General features: G+C 37.7%; 1 protein-coding gene across 2 annotated transcripts in view; it reads right to left on the bottom strand.

Annotated features, from left to right (window-relative positions):
- The window catches only part of PLCL2 (phospholipase C like 2), a 198,214-nt gene that overhangs the window by 41,796 nt on the left and 138,910 nt on the right, over window positions 1-17,508 (bottom strand). For both annotated transcript variants that reach the window (XM_030816872.1, XM_030816873.1), the window contains exon 5: window positions 7,430-7,505. In XM_030816872.1, the coding sequence (XP_030672732.1) occupies window positions 7,430-7,505 (76 nt within the window). The remainder of the gene's footprint in view (window positions 1-7,429; window positions 7,506-17,508) is intronic.

Raw genomic sequence — 17,508 nt, 5'->3', positions numbered from 1 at the left:
GGACTATAAATCATGCTGCTATAAAGACACATGCACACGTATGTTTATTGCGGCACTATTCACAATAGCAAAGAATTGGAACCAGCCCAAATGTCCAACAACGATAGACTGGATTAAGAAAATGTGGCACATATACACCATGGAATACTACGCAGCCATAAAAAATGATGAGTTCATATCCTTTGTAGGATGGATGAAACTGGAAAACATCATTCTTAGTAAACTATCGCAAGGACAAAAAACCAAATACCGCATGTTCTCACTCATATGTGGGAATTGAACAATGAGAACTCATGGACACACGAAGGGGAACATCACACTCCGGGGACTGTTGTGGGGTGGGGGGAGGGGGAGGGACAGCATTAGGAGATATACCTAATGCTAAACGACCAGTTAATGGGTGCAGCAAAACAACATGGCACATGCATACATATGTAACAAACCTGCACATTGTGCACATGTACCCTAAAACCTAAAGTATAATAAAAAAAATAAAAAAAAATAAAAAGAAAAAAAATAAAAAATAAAAATAAATGTTAGGATTTTTTTTTCAATTTCCATGAAGAATGTCACTGGTATTTTGATAGCGATTGTATTGAATCTGTATATTGCTTTGGGTAGTATGGACATTTTAACAATATTGATTCTTCCAATCCATGAACATGGAATATCTTTCCATTTTTTTATGTGTGCCCTCTTTAATTTCTTTCATTAGTGTTTTATAGTTTTCATTGTAGAGATGTTTCACTTCTTCAAGTTAATTCCTAGGTATTTAATTTTACTTGGGGCTATTTTAAGTGGGATTACTTTTTAAATTTCCTTTTCAAATTATTCACTGTTGGCATATAGAAATGCTACTGATTTTTGCATTCTGATTTTGTATCCTACAGCTTTACTGCATTTGTTTACCAGTTCTAACAGATTTTTGGTGGAGTCTTTGGGCTTTTCCAAACATAAGATCATATTATCTGCAAACAAGGATAATTTGAATCAATGACTTTCTTAATGGCATCTGGGAACTTGTCTGCTGCCTGCTGGTTGACAGAAGCTGCTTTGCCTATTACCTTGACATTTTTTAAGCCAAACCTCTTTCTAAAATTATCAAACCATCCTTTGCTGGCATTAAATTCTCCAGCTTTGGATCCTTTACTTTAAATTGTCATATAATGACTTCACTTTTTATTTTGAATCATATTAGTCTATAGGTGTGCCTTTTGTATGGCAATCCTGTACCCACCTAAAAGTTGTATTTTCAATGTGAGATTAAAAAAAACTTTGCACAAGAAGTGCAAGGTTTTCATATCTGCTGGTATGGCTGCAAAAATTGCTTCATTAATTTTCTTTTCTTTTTTTTTAGAACAGTCTTTATGCTGGATTCCTTTATCCTGAAATGGCAGTCAACTGCAGACCTCAATCTATAGTACATACTAAGCAATTCAACTCTTTCTTGTAATGTCATGACTCTTCTGTGCTTCTTGGGAGCACTTACAGTATCACCAGTGGCACTTCATATAGGTCCCATGGTGTTACTCAAGGTTTATGGTATTGCACTAAACATGATGAATAATATGCTATAACTGTGAGAGATCACTTTTTACTGTGAATGCAATTTACTGGAATGATAAACTGCTCAGTCAGAGATGATTAGCATCACACAGCGTTTTAAGCAGATACTCCCAACACTTGAGCTCAGCACAACAGCAACAGGAGGTGGCTATGAAATTATTACAGTAGCAAAGTATATTTTGGAGTTAATTTTAGCAGTTATGAGTTAATAGTGCATCTTACATTTGTTTACATTTTTCTTAACTGTGAATGATGTCATGTATGGGCTTTAAGTGTGTGCATAAGTTTTGATAAATTTTAACTTTTTATAACAGATTTGTGCATATCTTATGGCAGTAAATGATAAAATAGACTAGAACCTACATATATTTTATGCATTTGTGGCCTATATTTTTCCTAAATTTTTTGATATTTCCACGCTACATGGTTCATCTGTCTTTTTTCAAATTGTTGCCAACCTCCAAAAAATGTTTCAGTATATTTACTGAAAAAACTCACATATATGTGGACCCATGCTGTTCAAACTTGTGTTGTCCAAGGGTCAACTGTACTTTCAAACAGAACACTTGTGAAGTGCTTTCAGAATGAATCTCGCAGATGATTTTCTTTACTATGTTGGGCAAGATGATGTGCATGAACCAAGTGACAGATGGTGATGGCTTACTTATCTGATAACCTCAGCTGCTAGGAGCACACTGAGATCTGAGGAGTTTGAAAAAAAAAAAAAGTCTCTGAGCAATTAAATCCAGGTCATGTAGGTCTGGCCTGACATTCTGCTGGTTTTTCCCATGCAGGAGTGTGTCAGGGCCTCATCCTCTTTTAGGATAAATCGCCTGGTCACAGGGGAGACATCAACTGCCCAGCAGACTGGAAGCAGCAAATATAAGAGAAAAAAAAGAGTGGTATACAAACAGACAGTTGGAAATACAGTACAAAGCAGTAGGAAGTGAGAGTTTAATGAAAGGAGATGGAATTAAACTATTAACACCACGTCCAGATCCGAACAGTCACAGCAGGCAGGCTGCTGTGTGTGCAGGTTAAGGGGCCTCCAAACTTAAAGCCTCCAAGAAATCACTGCATTAAACTGCAGCATCTCAAGATGACCCTGGGTCTTCAAAACAAATGTTCAAATTATTTTTGGCAAATCTAATGTACGAAAGCAGGGATGGATAAGATCCACTGAAAATTTCCCATTAAATTGATTAAAATAAAGGGTAATTACAGTTTTTATTATTTGGAAAGTTATTTTCTTTGATCCCACTTTACTCAGTGATGATGCAACCCTAGCCATGCATGAAAATACGTTGGAGCTTTTAGCAAAGAACCTTCCATTTAAAGAGGTCTGGAGAGGGCTGGGTCATCTTTCATTTAGTTTGATCCTCCCTCCTAACAGTCATTCTGAAAGTGCACAGAACAGATTCTCCTGCCAGAAGAGGAACCATGCTCTCATCCTCCCAGGCATGCAGGCATCACCTCTGCCTGGGGCACACCCATGAAAGCGGGGAAGCCAGCAGGGGTCCTATGCAGGCTCTTTGCACCTCTGCAATCTAACACTGTCCCAGGCCTTGTGGGTGTGGGATCACATCTTTGGGAACATCCTCAGTTCCTGTGGCAGCTTTTGCCCCTTGATTCCTTCCTTCTTTTTTCTTCGAATTTAGTTTTTATTTTTGCTAGAATTATGCACGTACATAAAGAACCAAATAATCGTCCACAATTCTCCCTCCCCAGAAGCAGTCACATTCAATGCCTTTAGCTGATTGTTTCCCTTCCTTAGTATTTATGTTCATATTTCCAAGTAACATGCTTATATTGTTTACTTAGCATTGTTTTTCAAGCATCATCTATTAAATTCCCCATATGAAGAATGAGAATTTTGCTATTTTTAACCTCCCCACTGTCAGGACACAGAGATCTAAGTGTTAATTAATCCAGCTTCCAGACAGTTCCTCTCTTTTATCACTAGCTTTACCCCAGTTCGCAGAGGTACATGGTCACCAGGTTAGATCTGAGCTGGTGGTTGGTCTGTGAGTCAGGCTGTGTCAGGCCCCTCAAGACCAGCTTCAAATTCAGGTTCCTGAGTGGGCAGCTAAGCCAATTATCACTTGTTCAGCTGTTACTCAGTTTCTAGAATTTTGTTGCTCCCGTTTTCTTTGTCCTTATGGATTTGTGGCTTAAAAAAAACAAACCCTTTACTGTCATTTTAATGAGGTTTTAGAGTAGAGATTAAAAGCATTTGTTAATTCACCATCTTTAACAGGATGTCATTGATTTGGTTTTTTCCTCCTCCAGAGAACAATTTATTTTCCATTTAAAATTACCTGATAGAAACACCTAGCTCACTGAGGGAAAGCAGTTTGGGTTTCCTTCTTGATCATCTTCCTATCCTTTATTAAGCATACCAATTCAGTGACTAGAAAGAAATTATAATTCAAAAATGGTTTACAGTTTTGGCATTTAAAGAGACAAAAACATAGATATTAGAAAGTGGAAAAGACTTTTGCCCTGATATTAGAAATTGGAAAAGACTTTGGCCCTGAAAGAATTTGACAAATCTTTTCCCAACTTTTATACATTTCTAACAAATGAACTTTTATGATGTTTCTCCCTCTGCAGACTCCTGTTCAGCTCTCCTGCTGGTGTTCCTTACCAATCTCCTACTTGAGAATGTGTATGCATGTGTCTGCCTGGGCTTAAGAATTATAGAGACCCATTCTTGAACGGCCACATCACTTCTCACTCTCATGGCGGCCCAGACTCACGCATCCCATATCACCCCTGCAGGATCTGATATTTAATCAGTCCCTTTGACTGGCACTGCTGATCTCTGACTCTGAGCAAAGTCCCCATACTCTTGCCCCTGTCTTGAATCCCCGCTTTCACTTCCTCACCCCCAAATTGGTGTTCTCCTATGACACTACTTCCCTGTTTACCTCGTCAATGGAAAACACTCCTCTCTTTTTCAGAATTTTTCTAAATGTCACGGCTTTCTATATTATCTCAGACGAGGAACCTTTCTCCCTTTCTAAGGTCAAGTGTTTCACAACTGTACTTCATTCCTGACCTCACATCCTTCATCCTGAATCTCTGTCTCATCTATTAATGTCTTCCTCTTCACTGGGTCGTTTATATATTCCTAGCAACATGGTTTTGTTATTAAAATTTCTCTTTTACCCCAATTCTCCGTGCTACTGCATTCTCTTCTTAACAGAGAAGACTATGCAGGCAGACTGCCTCCAACTGCGCATCTCCGAGTTGTTTCCACTGCTCTTTCCATGGTCCCTTTGGGTCCTCCACTGCTGGGATGCATAGGTTCCTAGCCTACCTTGGTTGGAGGTCTTCACTTCTCAGCATTCCTCTCCTGCCATGCTTCCTCTTCCCAGTACTAACATCAGCATAAGCATGTCCCTATGTAAAAAATAGATTACATAGCCAAGAGCCCAAACCCTTGTGAACTGGCGACATTTTTTAACATGTGTTTGGGGGTGGATGTCTGACTCTTTATTTCCATTCTATTTAAACAAGGTTTTAACTAATAAAAATATATGTTTGTGCTTTAAAATTTGAAATATATCTAAAATAATCCTCTCTTGCAGCACTTTGTTGACCTATATCTGTTGGCAAGCAGAATAACAATTACTTATCAAAAGTAAGATCTTATGCAAATGTCTTTCGAGCCCAATACAAATTAGCAATTCTCCATATGACTAATGACTATATGTCCTTACCATAATTGTAAACATGAGAAACAAAAGATCAAGGGACTCTAAAATAAGTACTTGGGATAACAGAAGGGCTGTGTAGGCGTTCAGCAGTAACTGTGAAACCAAAAGATAATCTTTACGTGCTTCTAAAGATCTTTAAACCCAGAGGAACTTGAACCATTACACAGTGGTTATTCTCCCCCCATCCTAATCAAAATCCCTAATAGATAAAATTCTTCAGCTTTTTAAGTACAAGCACATGTATCCCTTACTGAAATCAAACATAAACAGAAGGCCACATTATACTCAAAATTATCAAATTTCATAAACCAGTGAATTGACAATAACTCAAATTGTTGAATAGTTTTTTTCTGATAAACAGTTCTTTTTTTCAAATTCCACAAAGTCCACAATTTTCATAGCAATACATGCATTGAATGGAATCAAATAATTAAAATCAAATCATATTTAGTTAGTTAATATTTGGGCAACTACTCTGCGCAGAATGTTAGAACAGATGTCATGCGTAAGATACAGAGAGCAACTTGATATATAATCTTTGTGCTTTAGGAGGTTATTATCCTGTTTACAAGATGGAATGCATTAATAAAATACACAATAACTGAAGAAGCCCTACCAAGTGAAGCAAATTAAAGGTTTAAAGGGCTGAATAGAATGCTTTAGGTAACATAAATCCTGGAATCTTGAAAGGTCTCCTAGAAGACTGTTGAGATAATTGAAAAAGAGGAAAGTACAGATTGGCAGAGAGGGCAGAGAAAGAAGTCTCAGCAGATGAGTGGTGTGTGCAAATCTGATTATGTAGAAACACAGGGAATGGGGACAGGCAGCCCGAAGCAGAGGGTAGATGGCTCACCATCCCTTCCTTTCCTCCCTCACTCTCCAGAAGCACCTTCCTTATCTATTGCCAGCTGCCTCCCATCAGGTCTGCCCATGGACATTCTCTGCACACAGCTATTACGGTCAGTACCTGAAAGCTCAGTCCCTCTCCTGCTCTACACAAACACCAATGTCTCCCCAGTGCCTCACACACCAACTTGAGACTCCTGAGTAACACACGGTAAGTATTCAATATATTTACTGTGTTTACTTCCATATCTCCTGTTCAATAATTTGTAGATTGTGTTGTAGATAAAAACTGTGTTTGAATAATTAAATGTAGATTGTAGGGAGAGTTAGCTTGGAAAGGACTAGAAGTAGAAAGACCACTTTGCTAACAATATTTGCTGACAAGATGACTAAAACAAGATGGGGATTGTGGAGTTTGTAGATTAGTCACTAATATGAATACTCTTTCAATAGATACTAGAAAAAAAAAGTCACACATATCCTTATCTTCGATCTATTTTAAACAAGTTCATTTCTGAGATAAGGGATTTTTTTTTTTCAGGGTAGGCAATATAGTTTCTTGGTTTTAAAGAACAGCAACCAAAAAAACCTTAGAAAGTCAGGACAGTTTTTTTTTATGACTTGAAAATATTCTCCATATTAGAATCTCCCAAATCAACACTCAAAAAATTAGAAAACTAAAATAACTCCATTTTGTCTATTTTTATTACAATGCAGAATACTGAATTTTTTGGTTTTTACCACAGCTAAAATTAACTGGATGATTGTTTATATAAGAAGAATTTTATAATCTGGTATAACATTTTGATGTTAAATTAATGAATTTATCAGCACGTGAAAATGCCAGTGTACTAAAAAGTGTCAGGAGGTTGTAACTGGTGCCCATCTCCTTTACAAGAAGCCATTCTCCCTCTACTCAAGCTTTACCTATCCTACTGTGTACCAGAGTCATGGGTGACCAGCAGGAGCTTTGGCAACACAGTTAACACTGAAGAAGAGATTAGTGCAGAGTTTCTCAATTTTGGCTGTACATTAGAAACACCTGGGAATTTAAAATAGTTATTAATTCCCAGCCCCACACCTCAGACCAATGTTGATGTATTTTGAATGGTCCCCACAGGTGAGTTTGTTACCTAAGGCTGAGAACCACTGAATTGGTATTTTCTTTAGATGTAGAAAAATAATTTTCTTATTTGATTTTCTTGATATGGCATCCAAAAAATGAAACAGTTTTGGGGCAAAGTATATGATGCCATTAATTTTATCTGAAAGAGAGGAAACAAACTTTCACTTACCTGCCTTCTGACAATGTACGATCTTTTCATATACAGCATCTGCATTTTCAATCAACGCCTTGAGGGACTGAATCATCTGCAAAGGGAACATCCAGACATGAGATTATACCTGACAACTAGATCCCCTCCTGCATTCATGCACAACGCTCTTCTCCTAAAACAGGCTGATGTGATGATATTAAACACTTTTTTTATCTGACTTTCCATTACTCAACTTCAAATGTGCATGTGAAAATGATAAAATCATGCATCCCCACATAATGGTTAAAACAAGATGTGAATAGTATTACTTTCCAAGTGCAGTGAGGCTAGTACAACACTGAACTTGAACCCTGAGCTAATATACTGAACTGAGTTCATTTCAGTGTGAAAAGCTACAAATATGCGTGCAAATCTGATCTGAGTTTTAAATTGTATTTTTGGTTATCCATTTTAACAAAATTTTCAACTTCATCTTATAGAAAACTTCAACACCTACACACTTCACTCATTTCAGCCAAAATGTCTTCATCTGAAATTCAGTTTAAAACAAACAATGAGAATTAAAAAATAGCATTTATTTGATACCATTCATCACTAATAGTACCTCTAAAACTAGTATTTTTATGTTCCTATTAATGGTTTTTAAAATGTTCAAATTTTAATTCTTGTTCCAAATTGCATGTGCTTGTTTTAAGAGCCCAAGCTTGAAGAAGAGAAAGAATCAGTGAACAGTTGATCCATTATTTTACTCACCAAAAAGCTAGGAAAAGATCCCTCTGAAGTAATCTTGTTGGCTCTAAAATCAGTATGAAAAGGAAATGGGATAACCAGAAACAAGTCTCATGGCTCAGATGGGTACAATTATGATATCTACCTTAGTATAAATTCTACATATTTGTATTTAAATATTCAAATATTTTGCATTATAATATTACTCATCTATTTTACATGACCATCATATTTTAAGTAATAAACACCCATCCATTCCTTTCATTTCTGCCTCATTTTTTTTTCTTTTTTTTTTTTAAGAGACACTGTCTGTTCTGTCAGCCAGGCTGGAGTGCAGTGGCGCAATCACAGCTCAGTGCACTCTCCGACTCCTAGGCACAAGTAATCCTCTAGCCTCCATCTCCCAGGTAGCTGGGACTACAGGTGTGTGCCACCAGGCTTGGCTAATTTTTAAAATTTTCTGTAGAGATGGGATCTTGCTATGTTGCCCAGGCTGGTCTTACACTCCCAGGCTCAAGTGATCTTGCCACCTCGGCCTCCCAAGTGCTGGGATTACAGGCATAAGCCACTGCACCTGGCCTGCCTTATTTTTCTTTATAGCATTTATCACTAATTGCCATAGTAATTATTTTATAGTAACTAAATACATGTAGGTTGGATTATTTGCGTAATTCAAAAACCACCATATTTTGGTAAGTTACACTTATTTAAAATATAATCAACATGTCTCTTAAAAAGTGTATTAGCTTCTTAAGGTTAGTCAGATAGTATTTATCAACTTGCACAGTTCTAAAAACCTGGTAAACATCAAAAGTTTAAAGGCCAAGGCAGGCATCTATTTACTCCTTCATAATGTATCTTTAATCATCGCTGGGGTCTACTGCAGGCAGCCCCTGTGTGGAAACCAGGTCAGGTATACCTGACCTACAGGATACAACCCCTGTCCTCAAGAAGTCCACAGCCTATGGCAGAGTTTGCACTTTGGAATTCAGTATTTTCACATTCATTCTTCAAGATCTGAGTCATTCCTGTAAATTAAAATATTCTATTTTACAGCTTGACATATTGAACAGGCAGTGATAAAAATGAATCGTTAAGAACTTTATTATACTGATATAAAGTCGTTTGTACCACTACATAATTTGCATATTGAAAAGGTTCATACTGTCATCAGTAACCTTTTTCAGCTTTGATGTCAAGCCAAATGAGAGATACAAAGAAGCAAGGACTTCTTCAAGCAAGGATGGTGATTGTTACAGCTTAGTATCAAAGAACTGGCCAACTGTGCCCCCATCATTCAAACAGGAGAAGGAAAAAAAAAATATGATCAAGGAAATGAACCCAGTCATTAAACAAATGAGGACAGGAGCAAAAGCAGAAGGCGTGGAGGAGAACAAAACGGCAGCGTTAAGCAGAGGCTCACACATGCAGATGAGAAACTCATCTTGGGAGTGGTGTAGCGGTAGAAAGAGCAAAGATTTACATGGGTTCCAATCCTGGTTCTATTACTCATTAGCTTTGTCATCTAGGACAAGATATTTAACCTCATAACCCTAATTTCCTACCCATAAAATAAGCTTATTAAAGACATTACACCTTATAATGTGAGCATTAAATGAAAGGATGTGTGAGAAGCGACTGGCGCAATGAAGACACTTGCAAGTGGCAGCTGTCACGGCTGACTCCCCATTTATCCAGGAGGCCTGGCAGAGCATTTTCTGGTAGCCCCAAATTAGCTGAATGCCCTCTTTTCATATGTTCACTGGCAATGTTTCCAATACTCATGACTAATTTTAGTTCCACTTGAAAAGCTGGGTGTGATGAAGCTCAGAGAAACAAGTTGCATTATGATTCTTAGAATCATCTTCCAGTTTAAGTATCACCAAAGGATAAATAATTATGCATCTTCCAGCTATAAAATATACATAAGGCTGAATAAATGCACATCCATCTCAAGAGTCCAGATATAGAAGCTCATCTGCCTCCTAAACTCTGTAACACTTGGAGGATCATTTGTTTATTCTTGGGACAATCGTTTACTGAGGCCCTCTATGTGTGGGACCCTGAGCTAAGGGCTGAGTATGAAGCACATGCACCCTAGCACTTAAAGTATATATATATAAAAAAAAAGAACAATTGCTGCACTGGGACTATGGTACGGAAATAAAACAGATGCACAAACAATAACTAAAAAGGTGGGATTGCTATTGTAACCTGTGAGCTACTGGATGTGATAAAATCCAATATTCTGAAGCTACAGCCCTTTGGCGGGATATTTAATGGTGAAGCACTTGTGGTGTAATGGTATCCATGTTGACACCCACAGAAGGATCTGCCTGTGGCTTAGATTTCAATACAGGAAGTTCCTCTGCTGATAATGACAGTGACTATCGTCCCCCCACTCATGAGTAGTATATAAAATATGAAGATGACTAATACATCAGGGTGGAGAACACAAATAGTGAGAAGCCATTCCTCTTAGGTTTGAAAGTTAACAGCAGGAGGCATTTGCAGACTGTATTAGAGGGGAATTCCAGAGGGAACCAGCCTAGGAGAAGGTAGGCCCATAGTAAACAATGAGCAAAGCTTAGACAAGGCAGGCAGAAAACATATCCAGACCTCAGCAGAGATGATTCACATTGTCACACCTGTTATCAAATATTTGTACTACTTGCTTCAGAAGGAAGTATCTTTTTATAGTTTTGGGGTACATATTTATAATTAAATTAATGTATGGTTAACAGTTTATAGTTCTTGTTCTTAACAGGCATATATTAATCTTCAACTTTTGTAGTATTGCATAAATTCTCCTTGAGTCTAAGAGCTCCTCTAGGTGCTCTTAAGGAAGCTCTCAGGACTGTGGGCTCCTATAGCAACACCAGATGTAGAGTCCAGCAGGCTTAGAGGACAGGTTAGGCGATGGGCCTTCAGGCCCCTACTCAGCAGGCTGATGTTTCCCTTTCATTCTGCCGTCAATTATGATTGAATGTAGTGCACATGGCACTGAGGATGCAGCAGAGGCAACGTGGGGCCACCAGCTGATCTAGCAGGGGCCACTTTCTGTCTGGGTCTGCTACTTTATAACAAGCTGTGATTATAAATAGTACAAGTGTTGGTTGAATGAATCAAGATGAAAGTAATTCAACATCTCTGCATCAGTATGTACCTGGTGCTTTCTATTTTATTTACTGATCACATTATCCATGTGAGGTGAGTAATTATGAGGTTAGTTTTACAGATGTGAACACTGAAGACCTACCTGAAACATAAGCAACCTTTCAAGGTAATCTGGTATTATAGGCAAAATAACTGTAATTAGTAAGTCATGAAACTGGTATTCTGTTTGGTCTTGAAGCCTCTGCTTTTCCCACAGAACCATTATAGGTCTTGACACATGAGTGGCAATTGCACAAGTGAAGAGGAAAGGCCATTCCAATCCGAAGAAAGCACAAAAGCAGAAGAAATTTTGTAACTCCTAAAAGGTGCTACATACAATATAGTAATATCTCAGCTACTAACATTGACCCAAAGTTGTTTTTTAGAATAATGTTTCTATAAAGCACTTTGAGAAAACATTTTAAAATGACAGCAATAAATTACTTGGCTCTATTTTACAATTCATTATTATAAATAATAAATAATTTATATTTAATGTGAAACTACTAGAATAAGCATCTCAGATTAGACAAAAGCAGATGTGCGGGTAGTGATATCGATGCATGAGCCAAAGGAAAAAACTACTTTATCTTGTTTTCTCTGTGTATATTACACTGATATGTCACTACAATGCAAGGCCAAGTAGAGTGGTTAATTATATAAGCATTATTTGCATTAATGCAAATGCATGAATTTCATCAAGCCCCTATAAACACACAGGTGTAAGTCTTGGCACAGCAATCAGACACTCTGCTGCCAGCCTGAGTAACTCGCCACATGGATGCTTATATTGTTTTTTCTAGGGCAAGATGCTTTTATATAGTTGTTGCTAACGGATTTTATATCACTGGCCTGTTACCAGTACCTCCTACATTTCTGGAACTAAAGTGTTTGGAAAATCTATGGATGTGACATAGCCTAGAAATCTATTTCATAAATTTTATCACCTCTAATATAAGATTTTAATACAGAATTTGAGCAGATGAAAAGCAGGAAATTTCAACTAAAGGCAAAGTAAAAATTAAAATTTATATTTTATTAAGCTGGAAAGAAACCAGATATGCCTTTCATCAGAGTGCTATGTTTTGAAAGTAACTCCCATGTTAGTGTAAAGTCAACTTCTCTGTTTATAGATACAGCTATGAGAAGGGTTATTATTATATAAATATATTATATATTACTAGATTTCTATAGACTGCTCCTTCATATTCTGTTTTGAAACTTGCTTATCAACTAGGAAAATTCCATTTTCAGAATAAGCAAGTCTGTGGTTTTATATAAGGACCCTGTGTCTGATTTCAGACAATTCACTGAATTGCCCTTCATCTTAAGAACACAGATTTTGTTAATAATTATAAAAGCAGTTTGTCAATAATTTTAAATACTTGGGTGAAATAAATTTTAGTAATAACATCTTCTGAATTCTAGATTTTTTCCCCTTTATCTTGTTTTGAATCTCAGTTTCAGATAGAAAATCCCAACCTCTAAACTCCTTTCTTTGCCTGTCCTACTCAACACAGATGTGCTACTGCATCTTCTGTTGTAGCTGTTTCTAATGAAGTTACAAAGTCTGAGAAGTCTTAAAGGTGCTATAAAAGAAAAAGGCTAGATAGTAAAAACAACTTTGTTCTTTCACATGGATTCTATGATTACTTGACACATAACAGGGAAGTATCTTTCCAAACTCAAAAAATGTAAAGATTATCATTCTCAAACATGCCAATGGACTTACAAAAATGACGCAGTATACACCTGGCCCTAACCACTGGATGCCCCCAAACTGCCATGACCACCTTGGAGATCCATGATAGGCCTCAGTGGACCAGTAAACGCCCAGGTGGCAAGATGTGGCTTCAGGCACCACCAGGCTCAGGATGACCTTGGGAGGACTGGACCAAAGCAGGACTTGCTTCTCTGGACTCCAGGGATGAAAACAGAAGAGCAAATGTGATCATGGATAAGGTTTTCAAAAAATAGGAACTCATTCAATCCAAAGTAATTTTTTCCCATCTAGTCAGAACTTTCTGAATGGCAGCCTCTGTTATGGTTTAAATGTGTCCCCTTCAAAATTCAAGTATTGCCAATGTGATTGTATTAACAGGCAGGGACTTTAAAAGGTGATGAAGCCATGATGGCTCCTCCCTAGTCAATGGGATTAAGGTCCTTATAAAAGAGGTTTCACACAGCATTCAGCTAGTGTGCCCTTCTGTCTCCCACCACGTGAGGAGCCAGTGAGAAGACCCTCACCAGATACCGAGCCTTGATTTTGGACTTCCCAGCCTCCAGAACTGTGAGAAAAGAAATTTTAGTTTTTATAAATTGCCCAGGCTGTGATATTCTGTTTCAACAGCACAAAATGGACTAAAACAGCCTCTTAAAGCTCAACGTCCCTGGTGTGTGGTCAGCCTTGTGCTGTTTGGCCCTGCAAAGCCAGTTAGTTCACTAATGCTGTGAATGGGGCAGAAAGTAAGATCAAGATGCCCTCGGGAATTTGTAAGCTTTGGTGCTTTTTTCTGCACTCTTGAAAAAAACACCTCTCTGAGTTAACAATATAATCTCTCTTTTTAACACTTTAAAATAATTATTACTGTGTGGGTGAAGAATTTTAGTTTGATTCTAAAACATTGGGATTTGAGACTTCTCAACTGAAATCCAGAGGTAAGTTTTTCCTTTACTAAAGCTTCCAAGTACAGAAAAATGTTACAAAGTTGAACTAATGGAAGAGGCACCATTTATAAAGTTATTGTTGGAAAACACAACGTACTTTTAAATACTTGAACATAATATAAGTCACAAATTTAAATTGAAATACTAAAAGATTATTGCTGTAGAGGTCTTTGGCCAGCTGTGCACTACAATTAAACCCAGCTCCCCTTTCCATCTCACACGGGGGGAGCATTGTGGCTGCAGTCCACTGCAGGGAGGACAGAGAGCTGGTGCCCATCCAGGGGCCGAGGTCTGCCATATCATTAGGAGCTGTGGTCATCCTCCCTTCCAGCAAGGTCACTATGAAAACACTTTCTAAATAACAAACTGTTTCCAGAGTAACTTGTCCTAGGTTTCTTATGAAACTTCATTTCCACTACCACATCTTCCACTACGCAAATTATAGGGGGGAAAAACTCTCTATAAAAGAAAGTTATAGAAAGAACCTGAGATGTGCTTGATAAAAAGCACTACTCAACTGTTAACAAACATACAGAGGAGCATATTTGGGTGCTGTCACACACAGGACCCCACTGCAGGCATGATGCAGAAGGCCAGGACTTGAAATCATGTAAGATATTGTTAAACTTTCTAGGCATCTCAACTCATATTAGAGAATGTAAGGAAACATGGATAGAAAAGGAGTGAGGGCCAGATTGGTAAGATATGAACTTCTACACTGTAGAGTTTGAATTTAATCACAAACCCTTGACAATTTTAAGCAGAGGTGTTATGAACAAAGTAAAATTTCAGAACCATGAACAAGCAAGCATTAGTATGGAGGAAGAAATGGCAGATGGGGGCACAAAAGTGGGAACAGGAAGCAGGTGGGGACCACTGCTATATGAGAGACATGAGAGGCAGCAGAGGGGCTGGGAAAGAAAGGATGACATGAAGACATTACATGGAGGATGACTCCAAGGCTGATTTGCTGTGGGCACAGAAGGAAGAGCCAAGATAAGAGATGAAAACTGGTCAGGATAAGAAAAATTGTAACACACCTTACAATTATAGAGTGCTTTACAGTTTACAACTAAACATGTTACACACCCCACAGTTCCAGAGTGCTTTACAGTTCCTTTAAGTATGTTAATGCATTTAGGATGTGAACTTCCAGCTTAGTTGAATTGAACTGGTGGTTACAGTAGGGAAGTCTAAGAATCTTGAGCAGCAACCGGAAATTATGTGACAGCTTGGTTCTGGCACTGGATAATCGAAAATTTTCTGCACAGAGGTAGTAGCTGAGATGAAAGAATGTCTACATTTCTGAGGGAGGAATTTTAAAGATGAATGAACATTGCATGATGCTCCAGAATCACTGGAATAAGCAGAGAGAATAATAACTAGTATGACAGGTGCAAGAGTGGTCAGAGGGCAGGAAAAGAACAAGGATGCTAAACATTTACAGACGTGTACAGAGAGAGGTGCTGGAAGGAGAGTGAGTCCACAGTATTGGAAGCTGCAGATCTGCTCATTTGGTGGTCTTGAGTAACTGTGGAGAATATACAGTAAGTCTTCTCTTAACATGGACAGGTTCTTGGAAACTGTGACTTTCAGTGAACAAGGTACAATGAAACCAATTTTACCCTAGGCTAACTGATATAAACAAGGGTTAAGTTTCCACAGCGTATTTCTGGTCACAAAAACGTCATCAAACTTCTCAACAAAGATCAAAACACTTCTAATTTTAAATGCTGAAATAAATGTGAATATACACACATTTAAGAAAGATTAATGAAAACAAGTAAGATCATTATTTACTCAATTTGTGGTGAATTCGTGACAGTAGTCATAGTGGTGGTGTATTAAATCAACAAATGTTTGCAAAATGAAAATTTTCAGAGGAACCTCCTACTACCACACAGCTCAAAAACAGTTAACAAATATTGCCGCGCATTTGGATGATTGTCAAATACCTGATAAATTTTTATTTCCCAATAACTTATATTCATTCATTCATTTATTTATTCATTTTCCAACCCACTTATTCCAGATCAAAGGTGGCCAGAGCCTATCCCAGCAGGTCAGGGTACAAGGGGGAACCCACCCTGGACAGGATGCCATCCCATTGCAGGGCACACTCACACACACATCCACACTCACTCACACTGAGACCCTGAAGATTGTCCAACTCATCTGAAGTTCACATCTTTGGTATGTGGGGGGAACCTGGTGTACCTGGAGGAAACCTACACAGACGTGGGGAGAACATGCAAACTCCATACAAGTGGCCCCAGCTGGGAATCAATTGTTCTTTCCTCTTCAGTGTTATAACGAAATGATGCTGAACAAAATGACATTATTCAAGGACCTGCTGTAACTGCAGTATGACAGTTCTGCAATCCTAAAACTCACCTCATTATACAAATTTGTGCAATAAAAACCACAGGGCTTATAAGGAAAGTGGGTTAGGGGCACAACACTAAAAAATTTTGCAGTGACACATTAAAAAAAGACATCAAATAAAAACAGCATCACAGTTCTGCATATGTTAAATGGTTAAAGAATGAAAAAATACTACAATAAATACGGCACTTAACCTTGAAAAAGACCTGAAGGTTGCTGGTGGAAGTGGGTGTTGGAAGAGTTGCAGCTTGTGAGTCACTGTGAAGTGGTGGAAGGAGGGTGATCTGAAATCTAACAGAAAATTGTAACACAAGATATACAGGGTGTAGCTCATAACACATTTTGTGAATTGAAGAATATGGTGGATGTTTGAGGGGTGTGTGTGTAATTTCAGTTCACACAAAATTTTGCACATGCAAATGCAAAATTTTTGGTATGCTCAAATTGTTACCTAACATATAAACTGCATTCAAGCAAGTTTGAATTTTCAAAACAAGTATTTGTAGTAGAACTTACTATAGAAGGGAGAATACTTCAAAATATTTCCAAAAAATTTGTTTACAAAATTCTTCTATGCAATTTTATTTGAAGTCTAAGTTAAACTCTCAGTTTCTACCACATTCAAAGCATGGTTTTGGCATATATAAGTCTGCCTGAACACTGTATTCAACTATTTTAATGATCATTTCTTGCCAGAGAACAGATACCAAATGCTATATAAATCTGGAATGAATTATGAATTAAGAGTGACCCGGGGCCCACATGTAGGAAGCTAACTATTCTCTAACTTTTTCCAATATACTCTAACTTTTCATAAAGCTCACTTCAGAGCTAGGGTAGTACCTAAGGGATCAATGTGTCTTTCCTGTTACATAACTTTTATCTAAACCCTGATATAGTCTGAACCTCTTCTGTACTACATTTCAGATAAAATCCTATAAAATAACATCCCATCTTATCTGTAGGTATCTAGTTGAATTTTCAAATTATAAAAAGCCTCCTCTGACACAATCAATGTCTCTATCACTTCTCAGCCTAAATTAATATATAATCATATTCACACACTTAGAAGGGGGCCATATTTCACAGGTTAAACTTTAAGTGCAGTTTCTGAACGTAATCACCATACGAACATAAGATACAGGCATATGCTTATCATA

The sequence above is a fragment of the Nomascus leucogenys genome, chromosome 8, assembly GCF_006542625.1.
Source record: "Nomascus leucogenys isolate Asia chromosome 8, Asia_NLE_v1, whole genome shotgun sequence".
NCBI lineage: Eukaryota > Metazoa > Chordata > Mammalia > Primates > Hylobatidae > Nomascus > Nomascus leucogenys.
The sequence above is the reverse complement of the archived record's forward strand: the minus strand, read 5'-3'. Positions and strand labels throughout refer to the sequence as shown.